Genomic DNA, 16819 nt, shown 5'->3' on the forward strand with positions numbered 1-16819 from the left:
AAAAAAAAGAAAGGCAGTGATCTCGGTGTGACAGCTCAGAGCTGTCCACGTCAACACACCGAGCGAGCACGGCGGCGGCGATGGACTACGCGACTCTGGTGAGCCTCTCCGTTCACCTTTAGTTTCGGGGTCCAGAGGGTTCAGGTTCTTGGCAAACGTGTGTATCATTATTTTTTCTGTTCTGCTTTTATCAGCGCACGGGACCATTTGTTGCATTATGGCAGTTTCGGAGGTGGGGGATACTGGAGAGAGAGAGAGAGAGAGAGAGAGAGAGAGAGAGAGAGAGAGAGAGAGAGAGAGAGATAGAGGGGGAGGAGTGGAGGGGGGGAGAGGCTGCATATCGTTCATAAATCAGGAATGGGTTTGATTCATTCTTTAAATACACGATCGCGATCATGCTATGCGATCGCGGACGCGCACAGGCCTGGTCTGATCCCAGTAGTGTTTCACGTGCAGACAGCGCGTCTAAAAGCCCGTTTTTTCTTCTTCTTGTAAAAATAGTCTTCTACAGTCTGCTACAGGGGATTGTCTGCGCTGGTTTCGGTGTGACAACTTCTAGTCGGGTGTTAACTTAACTCCGTTACAACAGACCGACTGAGCCAGTCAGCTGTTATCTACTTATCCACGCGCAGTCCAGCGCGGAGCGCAACAGGGCACAACTACGAGCCACAAGACTACAGTCCGTAGAGACACAGTCAAGTGTCGCACGAGGGGGCGGGGGGCGATTCGCGTGGCAGTGTGTGTGTGGCAGTGTGTGTGGCGTGTAGTTAAAAGCGCGTGTGTTTAAATGTCCGCTAGATCGGTTGACGTGTAGAGCAGAGTAGGTGCCACGTCCACCGTTCTCTCTCTCTCTCTCTCTCTCTCTCTCTCTCTCTCTCTCTCTCTCTCTCTCTCTCTCTCTCTCTCTCTCTCTCTCTCTCTCTCTCTCTCTCTCTCTCTCTCTCTCTCTCTCTCTCTCTCTCTCTCCTTGAGGACCTCCATTGTGTATGTAACATAAGTACAGTACTTTACCCGAGTACAACCATGATAATGCTCCTGCACTGCACTTTTCTGCACACTAACGAGTACTTTAACTTTTAATACTTTAAGCAAACGATCAGAATACTTTTTCCACCACTGATATAAAGCAGTTAAAATCAGCTCCACATTCTGCTCACATGTCAACATATGAATAATAATCATCCAATAGTGGATTATAGAATAATTTAACACGTCGTCTGCATAATGAGACTTTCACGACTGATGCTATTCAATTCTAACATTATGAGCTATAACACTCAATACACTTTCTCCTCTTTTTTTGTAGCTCTTACAAATATACACCAGTAATGTACTCCAAGTGTTCCAGGTGCCAACAGCAAAACATGGCCGCCGTGACAAACTGATGGTTTCCCCCAAGTTTACAAGTAGGAACTGCGACTGAGTGGCGTTCCATTGTGCTTTTTCTACTAGGTCTGACATTTTCGATTTCCGAGTTGTCTGGTCTTTTCTTTTTTTATCTGATCACATTTCCGTGTGTTGTCCAGTTAAAAAAAAGTAGTGTGTTAGGGTTAGGGTTAAAGGAAATTTAAAAAAGGAAAGGAAAGGTTAGTCGTCATGAGCATGAGCAATATCCAAAAGCAAGATCATGGAAAAGGAAAATCACTAAGATCATTTACAATGTTCATTTTAAAGACTTTATTCTCCCATCACTTATTATCTCCCAATTCATAAATCACTTACATTACATAGAAAAGACGGAAAAAGTAATGGTCAAACTGAACTTGATTTGGAGTTGATCCAGATGTGAGGATTCTAAAGGTTTTCACATTTGTTAGCAAAATCAGCAAATCTGTGTTGTCCAAGTCGTCTGGTACAAAGCGTTGTGTTCATTTGCAGTTATTCTGAGAAAATCCACAGGAAATCGAACAAAGGAAAAAACTGTTGAGTCATCACCTACACTGTAGTCCTTGTATGTTATACATATAGCCTATCCTATCAGAAATGTAGTAAGATAGGTAGTGATGGTCAGACACATAGCAGTAGTTTGACATGTCAGGAAATACTCGTAGTTGCTTTCTTACAGGGAGTTAGATGAGAGGATCGTTTGTCCGGTAAATCTACAGCTAGCTAGTAGTTGGTTAGCTTAGCTTAGCACAAAGACTGGAAGCGAGGGAAACGGCTAGCCTGGCTCTGTCCAAAGGTAAGTAAACCAGGTTTTGTGCTTTGTGCTAAACTTATTTGCTGCTAGCCCAAGCTACATATTTAATATTCAGATAGAAGAAGGGTAATCTCTATAAATGTATATCTGCATATGAAATTTGTAGGCAACAGGACAAGCTTTTGGTATCGGAAACATTCCGTTTGTAGTCCGAGTAGTATTGACCAATCATGTTTGATTTAGCTTTTTTGTTAATCTCTACAAACGGATGTCCGCATATGAATGCAGACATACAGTCTCGTTGTAGACATCGTGGCTCAACCCAAATTAAATTCTCGCATCTTGAGTTGCTAATGAGCAGCGTACGGAAGAGGAAGTCATGGCCAGGATAGCTGCTGGCTACATCGGAACCACCAAGTTATCGCTCGTTGTCCCTAGAGGCTAAACCGTCGTCAGAGCGATAGCCAATGGGTTACGACACTGGAAGAGTGGTCATCTTCTCAAAAATAAGTGTATTCAAATGTCAAACTACTCTTTGAAGACATTTCTCTCTCTCTCTCCCTTCACTCTGGAAGAATAATGCATCTTGCTGTTTTGTGCCGTTTAGCAAGTAGATGGAAGCAAAAAATGTCTGACAATCTTTTTAATTGCATCATGTAATATGCTTTTATGGAGACTATTGTTAGAAAAGCTGACATGAAACGGGTCGCAGCTACTGTCACTTATTCTGGATCACAGCAAAATACGTAGAAACTGTCCTGCTATTATGACGTGTCCATAATGTGGTAAAGATCAAAAAGTAAATCAAATTTGCGGTCAAGACAACTGCCAAGTCCAAATTGCCAGAAGCTTTGATGTTGTTGTTTTTGCCAACTGTCTCCAGATGTCTAAATTGGTCTTCTGGTTTTGTCTGAATCCGTGACCCACTTATAAACATACACTCCAGAGAAAATCATTATGTTTGAACCAAACAGCCAATGTGTTTTCTTAGGCATCTAGCTGTCCATGTTGATCCAGAGAGACTAACAGTTTGTCAAATAGGCTTTTATCCTTTTACATTTAACCCTCTTTGCTCAGTCTGTTTCACTTTGCAGATTTCTAATTTCCACAGCTATTTCCAACTATGTGACATTTCCAGTATGATGTTGCATTGCTGTGTTAGCCATCGAGGTGTGTTCATCATCTTATGTAAAGAGCTGCTCCCCTGAGGACAGGGCAGGACCAGGGATCAGCAGCCGGTTGCACCAGTGCTTTGGAAGTTCAAACTTAGTCTAGTTAAAAGCACAGACAGTGTTAACTAAATTAAAACATGTTGCATCACACTAGTAAGGATCAATGTATATAAATAAATAAATGTATGAGTATTGAACAACTGAGAAAACTAGCGTATTTAAGGTGAAGAGTAAAACGGGTTCTATGGAATATGGTCGACCTCGCACGTGATCAAAATGTTATTTAATGCTGTTAAATGTTACAGGAGATGAGTTTCTATTTTCATAACGTCAAGCCGTGGTTACTCGGCTGGAGAGCGGCGGGAGTAGGAGGTGGATGGGGGGGGAGTTACATCACAGCACGTCAGTGAGATGCCGGCATGGCAGGGTTTAGTTTCAGTTTCAAAGAAAAACGTAATATCTTGACATTGGCTTTTATTAATGATGGAGCTTTGAAATAATCAAATCTTTAAGCTTTCTGCAAGCAATACAGTTACAGTTAGGTGAATAAACAGGAGTGGGAACATTTTTATTGAAATGTTTAACACAGCCTCATGTTCTGTTTCTGTTGTCATTAATTTCACAATCCAAATCACATCCATAACGTTAACTGCTGCTATGGAACGCAGAGCAGAGTTGTGGTGAGCAGGCGTATGGACATATGTCAGATCCAAGGATTTGAACTGTATTCGTCACTCGATCAACGAGGCTCAGCAGGCGGCCATGCCGCTCCGCCAGAAGCATCTCTACGTGCATGGTATGCAGCAGATAGATCATTTTTTATCATGATAGTAAGTTAAAACTGCCTTAATATCTTTGTAGAAAAAAAATCATCAGTCATCGAAATACGATCCGATCGCCCATCAGCACAAGCCTATAAGGTACCCGGTACCTTTTCTTGTGAACAAACAAAAGTTATGTTAATAATCAGTTAGTCATCGTTTGAATCCTTGAGGCCTGACGAACCTTTGGAGTGCATTTCTTTCCTCTTACTGAAAAACGTTTGCGAATCTGATTTTTGTGTGAGTGTCATACTATGCATTGTTACATCCATACATACATGGATGTTGTCTTCTTCTTCACTACCTATTTTTTGCCCGTTGTGTCCACCAACTATGGGTCAGCCTTACAGCGTGAGCTCTTGTGTGTGTGAGAGCAAAAGAAACCGGTGAAAGCATGTGTATGTGTATATACCGGCCGTTGCTCTGACCATCCTGCTACGTTTCTTTGAATGTGAATGTCGGTTCTACTCCTATTCTTTTTATATGGAGGTTCATTTGTGAAGATTATCTTGCTGAAGTATCAAGCCACAGAGCTTATTTTCTGCAATAAATCCCCCAAAAATCCCATTGGCTTTTTGTCGAGGGAACCGGTACTATTGGCCCTACAAATACATGTCCTTCTGTTATGGTCCTGTCTTACAAAAATCACACACCTGTTGTACCGAAGGAATAATGAAGAATACGTCACAGTTCAGCCGTTATCAGACCAGTATGCCTGAATCGAAAGGTGGTTGCTACAAATGTCTTCGTCCTCCTCATCGTCCTCATCCTCCCGTAACCATGGTAATGCAAGCTGGGAAAATTGTACGGTGGATGTTGTGTAAGTTCCTGGTCTAAGTTCTGTGATACACTCCGACTGTGATTCTATGCTAGTCAGTGCATAACAGAACTTTGTCTCGGGTCTGAAAACTCTTCGGACGGACGGATGGACGGACGTTGGAGTGAGCAGGATACTGGACAACGTCTTGTGGCATGTCCACATCTGGAAAAGAGTCCAAAACAAAACTGGATGACGAAACAAAAGCACAAAAGTCTGCAGGTTGAACAGACGGATGTAGGAACTGGTTAGACTGGGTGGCTCTTGTGTGTACAGGGTGTTGCTGGACAAGCAGGCTTTATCTGGATGATTAGGGTTGATGCAACACACTGGTCAGATGCTTTTACTGTTGCTGTGGCATTTTGGAGTAGACCTCCCCCAAGTTCTCCTGATGTGACTCGGAAAAGCTGAAATATTAAAGATGTTCTCTGTTAATTGTTGCAGGAACCGTCCCTCTACACAGTGAAAGCTGTTTTCATTCTGGACAATGATGGCAACAGACTTCTGTCAAAGGTAAGGACACATTAACCCTTTACTGCTCACCATCCTGACAAAACAATTTGAAGCCCTGTAGGGGTTTCAAATTGTTAAAGTTATAATAGTTTAGAATTTTCTATTAGTTTCTATTTTATTTTTCAACTTTTCAATTTCATTCTAGTTTAGCTTTTGTTAGATCTCAGGCTGCATTTGCTTGTTTTAGTTTAGTTAAAATTTGAGAGTAATGTTAGTTTAGTTTTTTATATATATATATATATTTTTTGTTAGGGCTGGGTATAAGGTCTCAGAAGTATGTAGCAACTTGATCACGACGTGTTTTATGTGTGTAGGAATGGCCACAATGTTTAAATCTTTTGATTTGGGAATCCTCTTCAGAAGTCTTTTCATGAACGCACTCAATGTCAGGACAATGTCAACCGGTTAACATCAAAGCACAGCAACAATATTTAAATCATTTTCTTGTTATTTTATTCTACAAGGTCAGACATTCATTGTGAAGCATAGCGCCTTTTTTTCGGTAGACATCTATTGGAGCTAAAAATGAAACCTGAAATGAATTTACGTTCATTAGATCTTATTTTCAGTTTTTTTTTTTAAAAAGTATTTTTAGTGTTTTAGTTTTTTGTTAAAGTATATTGTTTTTATACTTAATACTTTTCACAGCTTATTTTAGTTTTAGATCACGATAATAGCCCTGGTGTAAATATATTGAATAGCTATTGCTGGAAAAATGATTATAAATTGAATGAACTAAAACGTCCCACATCTCTGTTATGGTGCCTCATTACATTACATGTTACCAACCCCTCCTTACAGGATCAGCTCCTCCATGTTTAGCCCATGGAATGAGACCCAGCAGCCTCAGCGCTGGCGTCCATTCACTGTCTGATGCGTGTGTGTGTTTCAGTACTACGACCCCGGGCTTTACCCCTCCATGAAGGAACAGAAGAACTTTGAGAGGAACGTCTTTAACAAGACGCACAAAGCAGACAGTAGGTTCCTCTCTGTTCTTGTGTATTCTACTCGACACTCACACACGTCTCCAATGTCACCTGATGCTCATTCTTCACTTGTATGTGAGCCTAAAGCCTTTCTAATGGCAGCCTGGTCTCCATCGTGCCAAACCATGCTACAGTACTTTATTAGTGTGAAACTTGAAAATCTAGGAAAAATAAATCTCTTCACTCTTTTTGTCTTTGAACTCCGTGAAACGTAGCGGACACTTTTCTGACCTGCAGAATAAGTTTGATTCATTCCAGGTTTCACACAGCTGATACCTGAGTCTCTGCCCCAGTATATTCCTCCCTTTGTTCTAAACTCCTCCTTCATTCCTCCTTTTCTCCTCTCTTCTCCCATGTCATGCTATATCCCCACTCCTTCCCTCCTGCCTCATCCTCCCTTTGTCCTGCTCTTCCCTTCCTTAAAGCATCCCTTCACTCCCCCTGTCTCTCTCACCCTTCCTCATTCCACAACTTCTACTCACTTTCCCTTTTCTTCTTTTTCCTTTCCTTCCTCCCTCCTTCGCTCTCAAGTTTATATCTTTTTGTTGTTGTTCTTGTCTCCTTCCTTCACCTCCCTCCTTGCCTCTCTTCGTCCCCACCTGTCCCTTCTCTGCCCTTCTCTCTTTGTCATCTCCTCTCATCCTCCCTTTCTCCTTCCTCATTCTGTCCTCCTTGTGCCATTCATCCCTTCCCCTATCACTTTCTTTATCCTTTTTCTCTTTTCTTTTCATTTGCTTTCTCATCTTCTTTGTAATTTTGTATCGGCTGTTCTATTAAATGTACTTTTGAATTGGACTAAAATAAAGTCATTGGGTGAATAAAAGAGAAATATGTCTGTCCTCCTTTTTTATCCTGAATGCATCCCTCTCTCCGTCTTCTCTGTAGATGAGATAGCTCTCGTGGAGGGGATGACCGTCGTCTATAAGAGCAGTATAGACCTCTTCTTCTATGTGGTGGGAAGTACTCAGGAGAACGAGGTAGGGGGCATTTCTTAATAAAGGCTCAGTCATTTCTCTGGTTTTAAGCAAACGTTACCTTAAGGTATCAATCTGAGGGGCACGTATTTCGTCATTTTGTAATATTAAGGGTTTTTTTAGAAGTAAAGAAAAATGACATCCACGGTCCACGCAGAAAAACAATTAAAGCCAGGCTTTATTTGGTTATATTTGTTGAAATTGTCATTACATCCTGACAGCAATCAAATTCTCTGTCAAACAAATGTCCCGTGGCATCGCAGGACTAATCAACATGACGGCGCTACCTGCCTGTCTACCTGCGCTGTCTCCCACACGCTGCTAGCTTGACAGCTGTGAGTACTAAATATCTGCCCTTTTCACAGCAGTCACTTTGACATGTCATTGCAGGTATAAACACAGGTGTAATTATTAACATGCATTATGGCCCTGTTCCATTTAGGTGGGCCAGCGCCCTGGTATTGTGCATGCTATCTTACTGGAATGGGAACATAATTGATTTGATCAATTACAACTAGGTTTACCATGCTACGACATGTCAAAATGGCTGCTGGGAATAGGGCCTAAAGCCTCGTTCCTTCCGGCCCATTATGATCATTTTGGGGGAGTGGTTTCGGAGGGGAGGCCTGAAAGGACAGGCTGCAGCGTAGCCAGATGGGCGATGTTAAACTATTATACCAGAGGCTTAAAATGATCGTACTCCATTCACAACCACAACAACAAAGAGGGGCAGCTATGATGCGTGTCAGGGGTATGTGTCCATCAGTCTGACTATTACAATAATTATCACACATCTCACAATGCTGAAGGGCTTCTGGCTTTGGAGCTAGGGCTGCTAGCTTCTTTATTGGGGAAGAGTTGGCAACACTGGGCTGGGGTTTTTAAAATGGATGATTTTTTTTTTTTAATTTAGCTAGTCTTGCTAGTTTTCGCAAGATTAGCTTTGAATATATGAACATATTTAAATTCATTAATTATTGACCACAAAGGGTAAAGAGGAGTTAACCTATTAAATACTGAGTAAGTAATCCCTATCGTAAACTACATTTCAAACCTCAACACCTTAAACTGATAAGTAACGCATATGGAACATTTTAACATTTTAAATGAATGTGTACATTATGGGAAAAGTCAATGCACTTCATTGTGTAATTATTGTAGGAGCTTTTGAAATGTAGGGTTTGGTGTCACCTTTTAAAATGCATGGACAAATGCCATCTTTATATATAACAATAACCATAATAATATAACTGTAACAAAGTCCTTGATTTAGATACACTACCCGGAAATTCTGAAAGGCTGCTGTTTCCAGTGAAAAAAGCTCTGATGAACAATACCTGCCCAGCACCAACCAGCAGACAGACACAAGTTCTGCCACTAGCTGGTGAACATAGTGGAGCATTTAGCAGCTAAAGAGACAGATGTATCCCTCAGGAGTTGTTGGAGACCGAAACGTAACTAAAACCAGTGTACTAGCATGTTGGCCGCCAAAACAAAAAAAATCTAATATATATAGAAATAATGCTAATGTTGTTCTGTGTATGCAGGTAACCTGCCACGTCAAACGTGTGTCATTTGTAGCCAACAAAACAGAATGAATGCATCTTCTAAATGAAGTGCCCTTCCTCTCTTTCTCTCTCCAGCTGATGCTGGTGTCGGTGCTGAGCTGCCTGTTTGAGTGCCTCACGCAGATCCTCAGGTATGTACTCTCATTGAGTCGTAAAATAAAAGTTACATTAGTGAAAGCAAATTATTCTTACTAATGGCATTTTACATCTAAAAATGACAACAACAAAAAACATTGACAAGAAATTCAATATCTCGCTCCCCTGATGTCGGACAGACTCAGTTATGACATTTTTCACTGACTTTTCTCCGTGCACATGCACTAAGCATTCTCGTCATGTAACCTCATCATCATCAGCGCTAATAGTAATCCACACAAACACTGCCATCCCTCCACCAGAGCCTCTCATGGGGACAACGAGTCTCTTTGTTGAGTTTAAAATACAGCAGTGTGTGTTTTAATCTGAAAGGGAACCGTGATTTCATTTGAAAAATGAAATCTGAATGATGACACAATGACATAGTCCTCATTTTTAGATGTGTGTGTGTGTGTGTGCCCCCATGTTGCACACCAGGATACCTCATTGTTGAATGCAACATTATCAGCCAAACCGCGGCGGATGCGGTTGCTATGGGAACCGTGGCAGCAGTGATGCAGAGTGTGAGCGACGGAGACGTTGACGGATTATATTATTATACAGTATGAAAGATAATAGGCTATTCTAAATTGCGCCGTACAAAATGTAAATGTCCAGAACATAGTGTTGCAGATTAGAATCAGTGAAGCTGTTGAATAGTACGTGTTCTCCCCGATGGCCTGTTCATCGTGTTTTATTATTAGGAGACACGTGTTGTTGTCTGGCTGTACATTTTGATCATAATTTAGCCCAACTTGATGCATGGGCTGTGATATTAAAGGAACAGTGGACATTTTGGGAAAAGTGAAATTAGAAGAGTCATACCACTCTCGTGTCTTTGTGTTTGGCATGGAGGCGGAGCCAGAAGGCGGTTAGCCTAGCTTAGCATAAAGACTGGTAGCGTCTCCTTGTTTAACCTATACTTGAACAGAAATGGAAACATGTGGTATATTTGTGGTTTTACATGGAAGTTACGAGTTGGATCTATTTCAAGCGCTCTTTGTTTTCCCAAAGTGAAAGATCAGTAAAACCGCTCTGATACATGTAGAAGCTAACGTCAGGAAGTAACAAAAGGTCACTTCTTTCCTAGAAGTAGCGACATTCATAAAAACACTACATGGAGTAAACCGTCAGTAAACTTAGCTAAATATTCAACGCTTCTGATGCCCATTGCCTTCTCATTAAAATGCATTTATTGTGAGCATGCAGGAGGGGGGTAACTGAACTAGCATTAGCTTACTGCTACTAATAAAACGGCGTATAACAGAAAACTTTAACGTGTGTTTAAATTTAATTTGGATTGGTGACATTTGGCCAATGCCAGAACAAGTTGAGACTTTGCTGTAGTCTTGTTGTCGTCATTAGGTTGAGAGGCTGCACAGAAGTAGGTGGAAGGATAAACTATTGTTCTTTCAGAAGTAGATCCACCAAATCCTGCTAAACCCCTCAAACCTTTGTAAAACAAGAGGTGTAGGTGTTTCTTTGACCTTTGGAGTCAGGCTAACCGTCTTTTCATGGGATTCGAGAGAAGAGAGTGAATAACCGCAGTTCCAAAAATGTCAAACTGTTCTTTTAATTACACGTAAAGACCGTGTGAAATTGCCACAGTATTATGGACTGGATTGTTTGGGGTTTTTTTGCAGGAAAAATGTGGAGCGGAGGTGTTTACTGGACAACATGGAGGGAGTGTTCCTGATTGTGGACGAAATCATCGATGGGGGGTAAGAAATAAATAAGTCTCCAGCTGATTAGAGCTACAGAACAATCTGTGCACATTTCCATCTATAAGAGCAACCTGTTTCACTTTGAGTCAGTTAACAGTATTCAGGCTAGTTCACTTATGCACTATGTTTTTTTTTCCTGGTGGTGATTCATCTGTCATTTTTAAGAGAAATGTTTAGTCTATAGAACATTAGAAAGTAATCCCCGAAATACTCCCAGACCTACGTGTGCTGTTGTCGTCCTGATGTGTTTTTCGTGTTCTTTTATGCCGTTGCCAGGGTGATTCTGGAGAGCGACCCCCAGCAGGTCCTACAGAAGGTCAACTACAGGGTAAGATGACTGTCTGTCATTCCCGACGACCAATCACAGCAATTTGTTTGATTTGAATCACTGGAAAGTCAAATGGAAAAGCAATGTTATGCTCCTAAGCAGCTGTTTGGCCTGTTCAGAATGAGAGCGTTCAGACTCCTACTGTACCCTCCCACAGCTCTCCTCGTCGGCTTCTTGCCCACTCTTACCTGCTTTACCTTTCTTTCTCTCCTTCTCCCTGTCTCTCTTCTTCCGATTGGTGTCAGCTAATGTCGGAGCCAGCCTATGGCTTCGTTCTGTTTGATTACATCACCGGTAACGTAGAGGGACAAACAGACAAGAGCCAGCTGCTGTAGGCAGACAGACAGAGGTGGAGAGAGAGAGATGAAGAGAAGGATTGTGAGGTAGAGAGAGAGCGAATGAATGAATGATGAATGAGAGTGAGATGGTGTCAGTGAAGGGACGGAGGAGGGATGGGCGAGACAGATGAGGTAAATGCATGGTGATAGAGCATGCTGACTAACAGGGGCTTACAGACCTGCTTTGACCTGCTGGTGGTGCTGGAGGAAAAGTAAGGGGATCACAAAATAGATTTACTCTATCCTCTGGGGACCACAATTGTCTGTGGGAAAAAATGTCATATCACTCCACCCGATAGTTGTCCAGCTATTTCGATTTGGACCGAAGTGGTGGACTGAAGATAAGAGTCTCTCTGCAGAGCTCCAAGCTCGAGGCCTCACCGCCTCCGGAGGATTCTTGTTGAAATTGTTTACACCAGAGACGATCATCAGAACGCGATGGCGTCCGCTCATTGGTTTGAATAAACCACACAACCTCTACCAATAACACCAGGACAAAGAATACAACCATATTATTTTAATATAACTGTAACGTATACAGTTAGCTAACATACATTAAGCAGCCAATTACTTTTACTAACCTTATAAGTTCACGAACGTTATCTTGATATGCTAATGTTGTTAGCAAACTAACGTTAACGTTAATTGAAATGGTTATTCTGAACATTTTTTTTGCTGTATATGTCGTTAGTGTGCTAACAATGTTAGCACAGCTAGCTAACATTAGAATACTCATAAGGTTAGTACAAGTTATTTACCGCTTAAAGTTATGTTACATAACTTTATAAGTAAAATTGTGTGGCATGGACGAGATAGGTGATACAAATATACACTCAGTAGGCTACTTTATGTATTAACAATAAGTGCATTAAAACACTCGTGATTTTCCACCGAGCCTGGAGCTCTGCAGCTGGACAGATCAACACTGCCGGCCTTAAAGCCACTAACATGGCTATTAATTCTAATATGAGTTGTGATTGGCTGAGCTTTGAATGTCACTTATATACAGTATGTAATGGTATTTCCACTGATGTTTGCAGTGCTCTGCTTTTGTTTTGTGAGTTTGTGTGTATTAAGTAGTTTGCATGACTTTTGCATTTTTCACTTATAAACACACCGATGTCATTTTGTTTTACAGGCGGATGAAAACTCATTGTCTGAACAAAGTGTGGCCCAGGTAACACACACACACACACACACACACACACACACACGTACATGTACATGACACTGCACGTGTACACGCATGCATATCACACACACACACACACACACACGTACAGAGAGACACATATTGAAGACAGCAATACATTACGCAATCGCTTCTGTTCCCCAGCCACAAAGGCCTGCTGGGATATTCTGTCTTTTAACTGCTTGCCTATGCCAGAGGTGGGAATGTGTCGTGTTGTGTCTGCGGTTTGTGATCACTTTGCATTTTAGCAAATCTTATATTCCGTAAAGATAAAATGTTTAATATGTACTATCAGAAGTATTAGGCACTAGTGTTCTTGATTTGTTTTATGAAAGAAACGACTAGCATCTGCTGTAGCATAAAGTAAGCTATTTGGGTAAAAAAGGGAAACTCTGAACCTTTGAGGCGTTAGGTTTTAACTGTACTAAACCCAAGTGTTGAGGTGACATGATGTGTATGAATCGTGACTTGAAATTTCTATTTGATTTTACCTTTGGACAGAGCCAGGCTCACAGTTTGCCCGTTTTTCCAGTCTTTGTGCTAAGCTAAGCTTCATATTTAGCACACAAACATGTGAGCGGTGTCAATCTTCTCAATTGCTCCTGGCAAGGGAGCAGGTTAACCCAAAAGGTGGGAACTATTCTTTCATCCTGTATCTGGGTCGGATGGGTTCGTGTCAGGTCACATGACCTCCACCTGTATGAGAAGGTCACGTGGACGAACTGAGGAATGTGTTTAGCTTTGTATTGCTCGTAAGTTAAGAAACAGAAATGGATTCAATAACAAACTTCACATTTCACAGAAACGTATACTTCGGGTGCTTTCACACCTCACCTGTTTGGTTTGTTTTTGTGGGGCTGATGGGAAAGCTGTTAGAACCCTGGTGCAGACCAAACAACTGAACCAAGACCGCACCAAATGAACCCAACGACAGGTGTCAAAGCACCCTTACAGATAACTCCTACAGACCCATAATGCTGCATGTTTACCTCCTCTCTGCTGCTCTCTGATTAGCATTAGCTAATAGTATAACAGAGCTCATGGCAGGAAGCTGAGTGTTCTCTGACGGAATGATTGCTTGCAGTTTGACATCCGTCTGCAAATTCACCAGGCTGCATGCTAACGCGTTAGCTCCCCACGCATGTCACTGTGGAGCAGCAGCTAGCTTTGCTTCAGCTCCAAAGCACCGGGCAGCACTAATAAGGCTCAACTGTGAATGGATGAAGGGGTTGATGGATATTTACATGGATCAACAACAACCTCTAGAGCACTGTAGCTCTTTAAATACTGGACTGATGTCAAACTGCATCAGTGAACCCTCCTGCTACATTTGTTCCAGTAGCATGCTCTAAGCTTTTCTTTATCTCTTGCTTGAACCCCGACAGCACATAACAGAGAAGCTGGCGCTGACCACTAACGTAAGTCTCTACTAACCTCACAGCAGCCCTGCACTACACTCCACCGCTCATCGTACCATCGGATCATACAGTCCATACGCTCCACTGCCTGGCCCAAGATTTTTTTAAAGGCCAGGGAAAATGATATAGAATTGCATTTCTTCCATATCTATATGTACATGTCACACAAATCATCATATAAAAGCTAAGAAATTACAGAAACTACCCAGAAACCCCAGTAAGATCTGGTTCAATCCACTCTGGTTCATGGGCGGAAACTCCCAGGGCAGACTTTATCGATTTGTTATGTTTAAAACAGCTACAAAGTCATAAAAACAGTAATAAAAGGCTACCCATAAATGCAGAGAAATGATATTGCTATATTATACTACAACACTGTGTACACCTGTTGTACAGTGAGTAGCACTAACCAGATGCAAGCGACAGTAGAACTAATGTGACTGCATTTCCCAGGATCCCACACTGGATGTTACCTGAGCTCCATGTGCCTCCTGCTGTTAGAATGAGGAACTACAGCCTCAGTGCTGGAATGAAGTGTTGCTTTGAGGTTGAGGGCTTCAGGACGACACACACGGTGGAAGCTAATGTAGATCATGGAGCGTTGTCATAAATGTACATACACATGAGGCTCACAGCAATACTTCAACATGGTATGAGTGTTTAATACATAGTTCCAGTCAACATTTCAAAAAATATATTTCAATATTATTTAAATATATTATTTTATTTAAAAACATTGTAATAGTTTATTAAACCAGTATATTACAGTTCTTATCCCTGTTCACTTTCAACATGGAGGAACTCCTCACAGTTGGCTCAGTCTGACATCTAGTGGCTGAACAGTGGTACTGCAACACTATATAAGTTCTCAAAGGTTTAAGCAGACACTATTTGTATCATAAAAAAATGTGTATCACGTTAGTTTTCACGTTTTTTTTAGAGGTATTTTTTCCACATATACCTCATTTTCTGTTTACATTCTATCTTTTTGGTTCTGTCTCTGTGTTCTCCAGGTTCTGCAGTCGGCCAAGGAGCAGATCAAATGGTCCATCCTGAAATGACTCGGACCAGACACATTTAGGATTGTCAAGAAAGCTCTAGAGAACATTTTTAGTCTCAGAACTTATTTTTTTTTTTATAGGAGAAGGCTTAAGAGAATGTCGTTACAAGCCTGACAGGCTGCTTTATGTAGCAGTTAACCAGCCAGTAATAGCTTTCTCTTTCTTGTGTGATGGCATTTCGTTACATTGTGTGTGACATGTAATTAACTTATTTGGTTTGGGAGCGATGTTGGCTCATATTCTCATGCAGGTTTGACATTTAACCGACCAAATGACATCAGGGAACGGAAGGAGATGTGGAGACTCGGGTCTCAAGTTATTAAGCACCAAGCTAATCAATGAGTGATCACTGATCTATTGGTGGAGCAAGATCTACTCAAAACAGTTTGTTTGGGATGTGTTTCAGCTGTTTTGCATATTGCTGATGTGTACAATTTACACTGTTTTATAAATGAAGACCCCCCCCCCCCCCCCCCAAAACACAAAAAACTAAAAAAGTTACATAGAATGTTGCGTATGCTCTTCATTTTTTAATCAATCTCAAGGATAATCTGGACAATACGAATAGGCACAGATGATCACACACACACACACACACACACACACACACACACACACACACACACACACACACACACACACATCCCTGCACTGTATTTCTCAGTTTGATTAAGTGTCTTGTTTGGACTGTGCTCCTTAAGTGACACATCCAGCTAATTTAAACAGAATGTAATGACACTAAACAAATGTTACTGTCGGTAAAAAACCAACATATGTTCCTTTCAGTGGTATTCTCTCATGAAGTTAAATTAATATTTGTACATATAATTCATCTTAAAGGCACCTTGAATATTATAAAAAACGATTATACGGAATGTCTATTTTCTGAGACTTCATAATGTTAATAGATATTAAATATTTTCTTAGTTGAGAAGAAAAAAAAAAAGCCAAAGACATTTTGTTACATTTGGATGTTGTTGAAACCTTTTGTCTGATGTTATCTGTCCACTGTTTGTGAGATTGATAATACATTAAATGAAGAATAAAAGAATAATGTATTCTTTATGTATTGTTCTGTTGGTTTTGTTAACAATGTATTTATTCATGCTTAATCCAGAACACTAATAATGTCTAGAATACAATTCATTTGCCCCTTTGTGCGCCCATTATCCAATCAGGAGTCAGATCTACGACCCTAATGAATATGAATGAGCTCCACAAAGCAGCTCAATGTCGTGGGTGTGGTCAGTAGAAACTAAGCGACGTCAGGAGACACGTGCCTGTACTCCCCCAGCCAATGGTTCGTTCTGGTTTTCCTGCGGAGTAATGTGATTGGTTGGCTACAAATAAAGATTATTAAGGATCCGTTTGTTCATTTTATATCATTAAAACCTTCAAAAAATGATCATTAAATACCTCGCTATTGATACAAACATTATTTTGTCTGACTCAGTAATAAAATAGAAATAATTAATTTAAAAGACCTATTGTTTCAATTGTACATTTCGATATTCTAACGGTAAACGAGTAATAATTCACTATTTAAAAAATGAATAGTTCCAATCAAGCCATTAACAGGTCAGCAGATGTTGATTAAATCCAGTGAGGCTGTGAAGGGAATGCTTTATAGAT

General features: G+C 40.9%; 1 protein-coding gene across 2 annotated transcripts; it reads left to right on the forward strand.

Annotated features, from left to right (window-relative positions):
- On the forward strand, window positions 1-16496 carry copz2 (COPI coat complex subunit zeta 2). Of its 2 annotated transcripts, XM_079177764.1 has the most exons (10): window positions 1-98; window positions 5395-5463; window positions 6356-6440; window positions 7335-7426; window positions 9067-9122; window positions 10770-10847; window positions 11127-11178; window positions 12655-12693; window positions 14094-14126; window positions 15140-16496. In XM_079177764.1, exons 1-10 carry the CDS (start codon window positions 81-83, stop codon window positions 15185-15187), a joined length of 570 nt encoding a protein of 189 aa, XP_079033890.1. In that variant the 5' UTR covers window positions 1-80; the 3' UTR covers window positions 15188-16496. The 2 variants fall into 2 exon arrangements, with proteins under 2 accessions (XP_079033890.1, XP_079033891.1); XM_079177765.1 differs by lacking the exon at window positions 14094-14126 and having other exon boundaries at window positions 15140-16495.
- The last annotated feature ends 323 nt before the right edge of the window (window positions 16497-16819 follow it).

This window comes from Pholis gunnellus, assembly GCF_910591455.1.
Source record: "Pholis gunnellus genome assembly, chromosome: 17".
NCBI classification, from domain to species: domain Eukaryota; kingdom Metazoa; phylum Chordata; class Actinopteri; order Perciformes; family Pholidae; genus Pholis; species Pholis gunnellus.

Coding starts and splice junctions, on each gene's coding strand:
- copz2 (XM_079177764.1), top strand. Junction 9,123..10,769: donor TGCCTCACGCAGATCCTCAG/GTATGTACTCTC, acceptor GTTTTTTTGCAG/GAAAAATGTGGAGCGGAGGT. Junction 11,179..12,654: donor TACAGAAGGTCAACTACAGG/GTAAGATGACTG, acceptor TTTGTTTTACAG/GCGGATGAAAACTCATTGTC.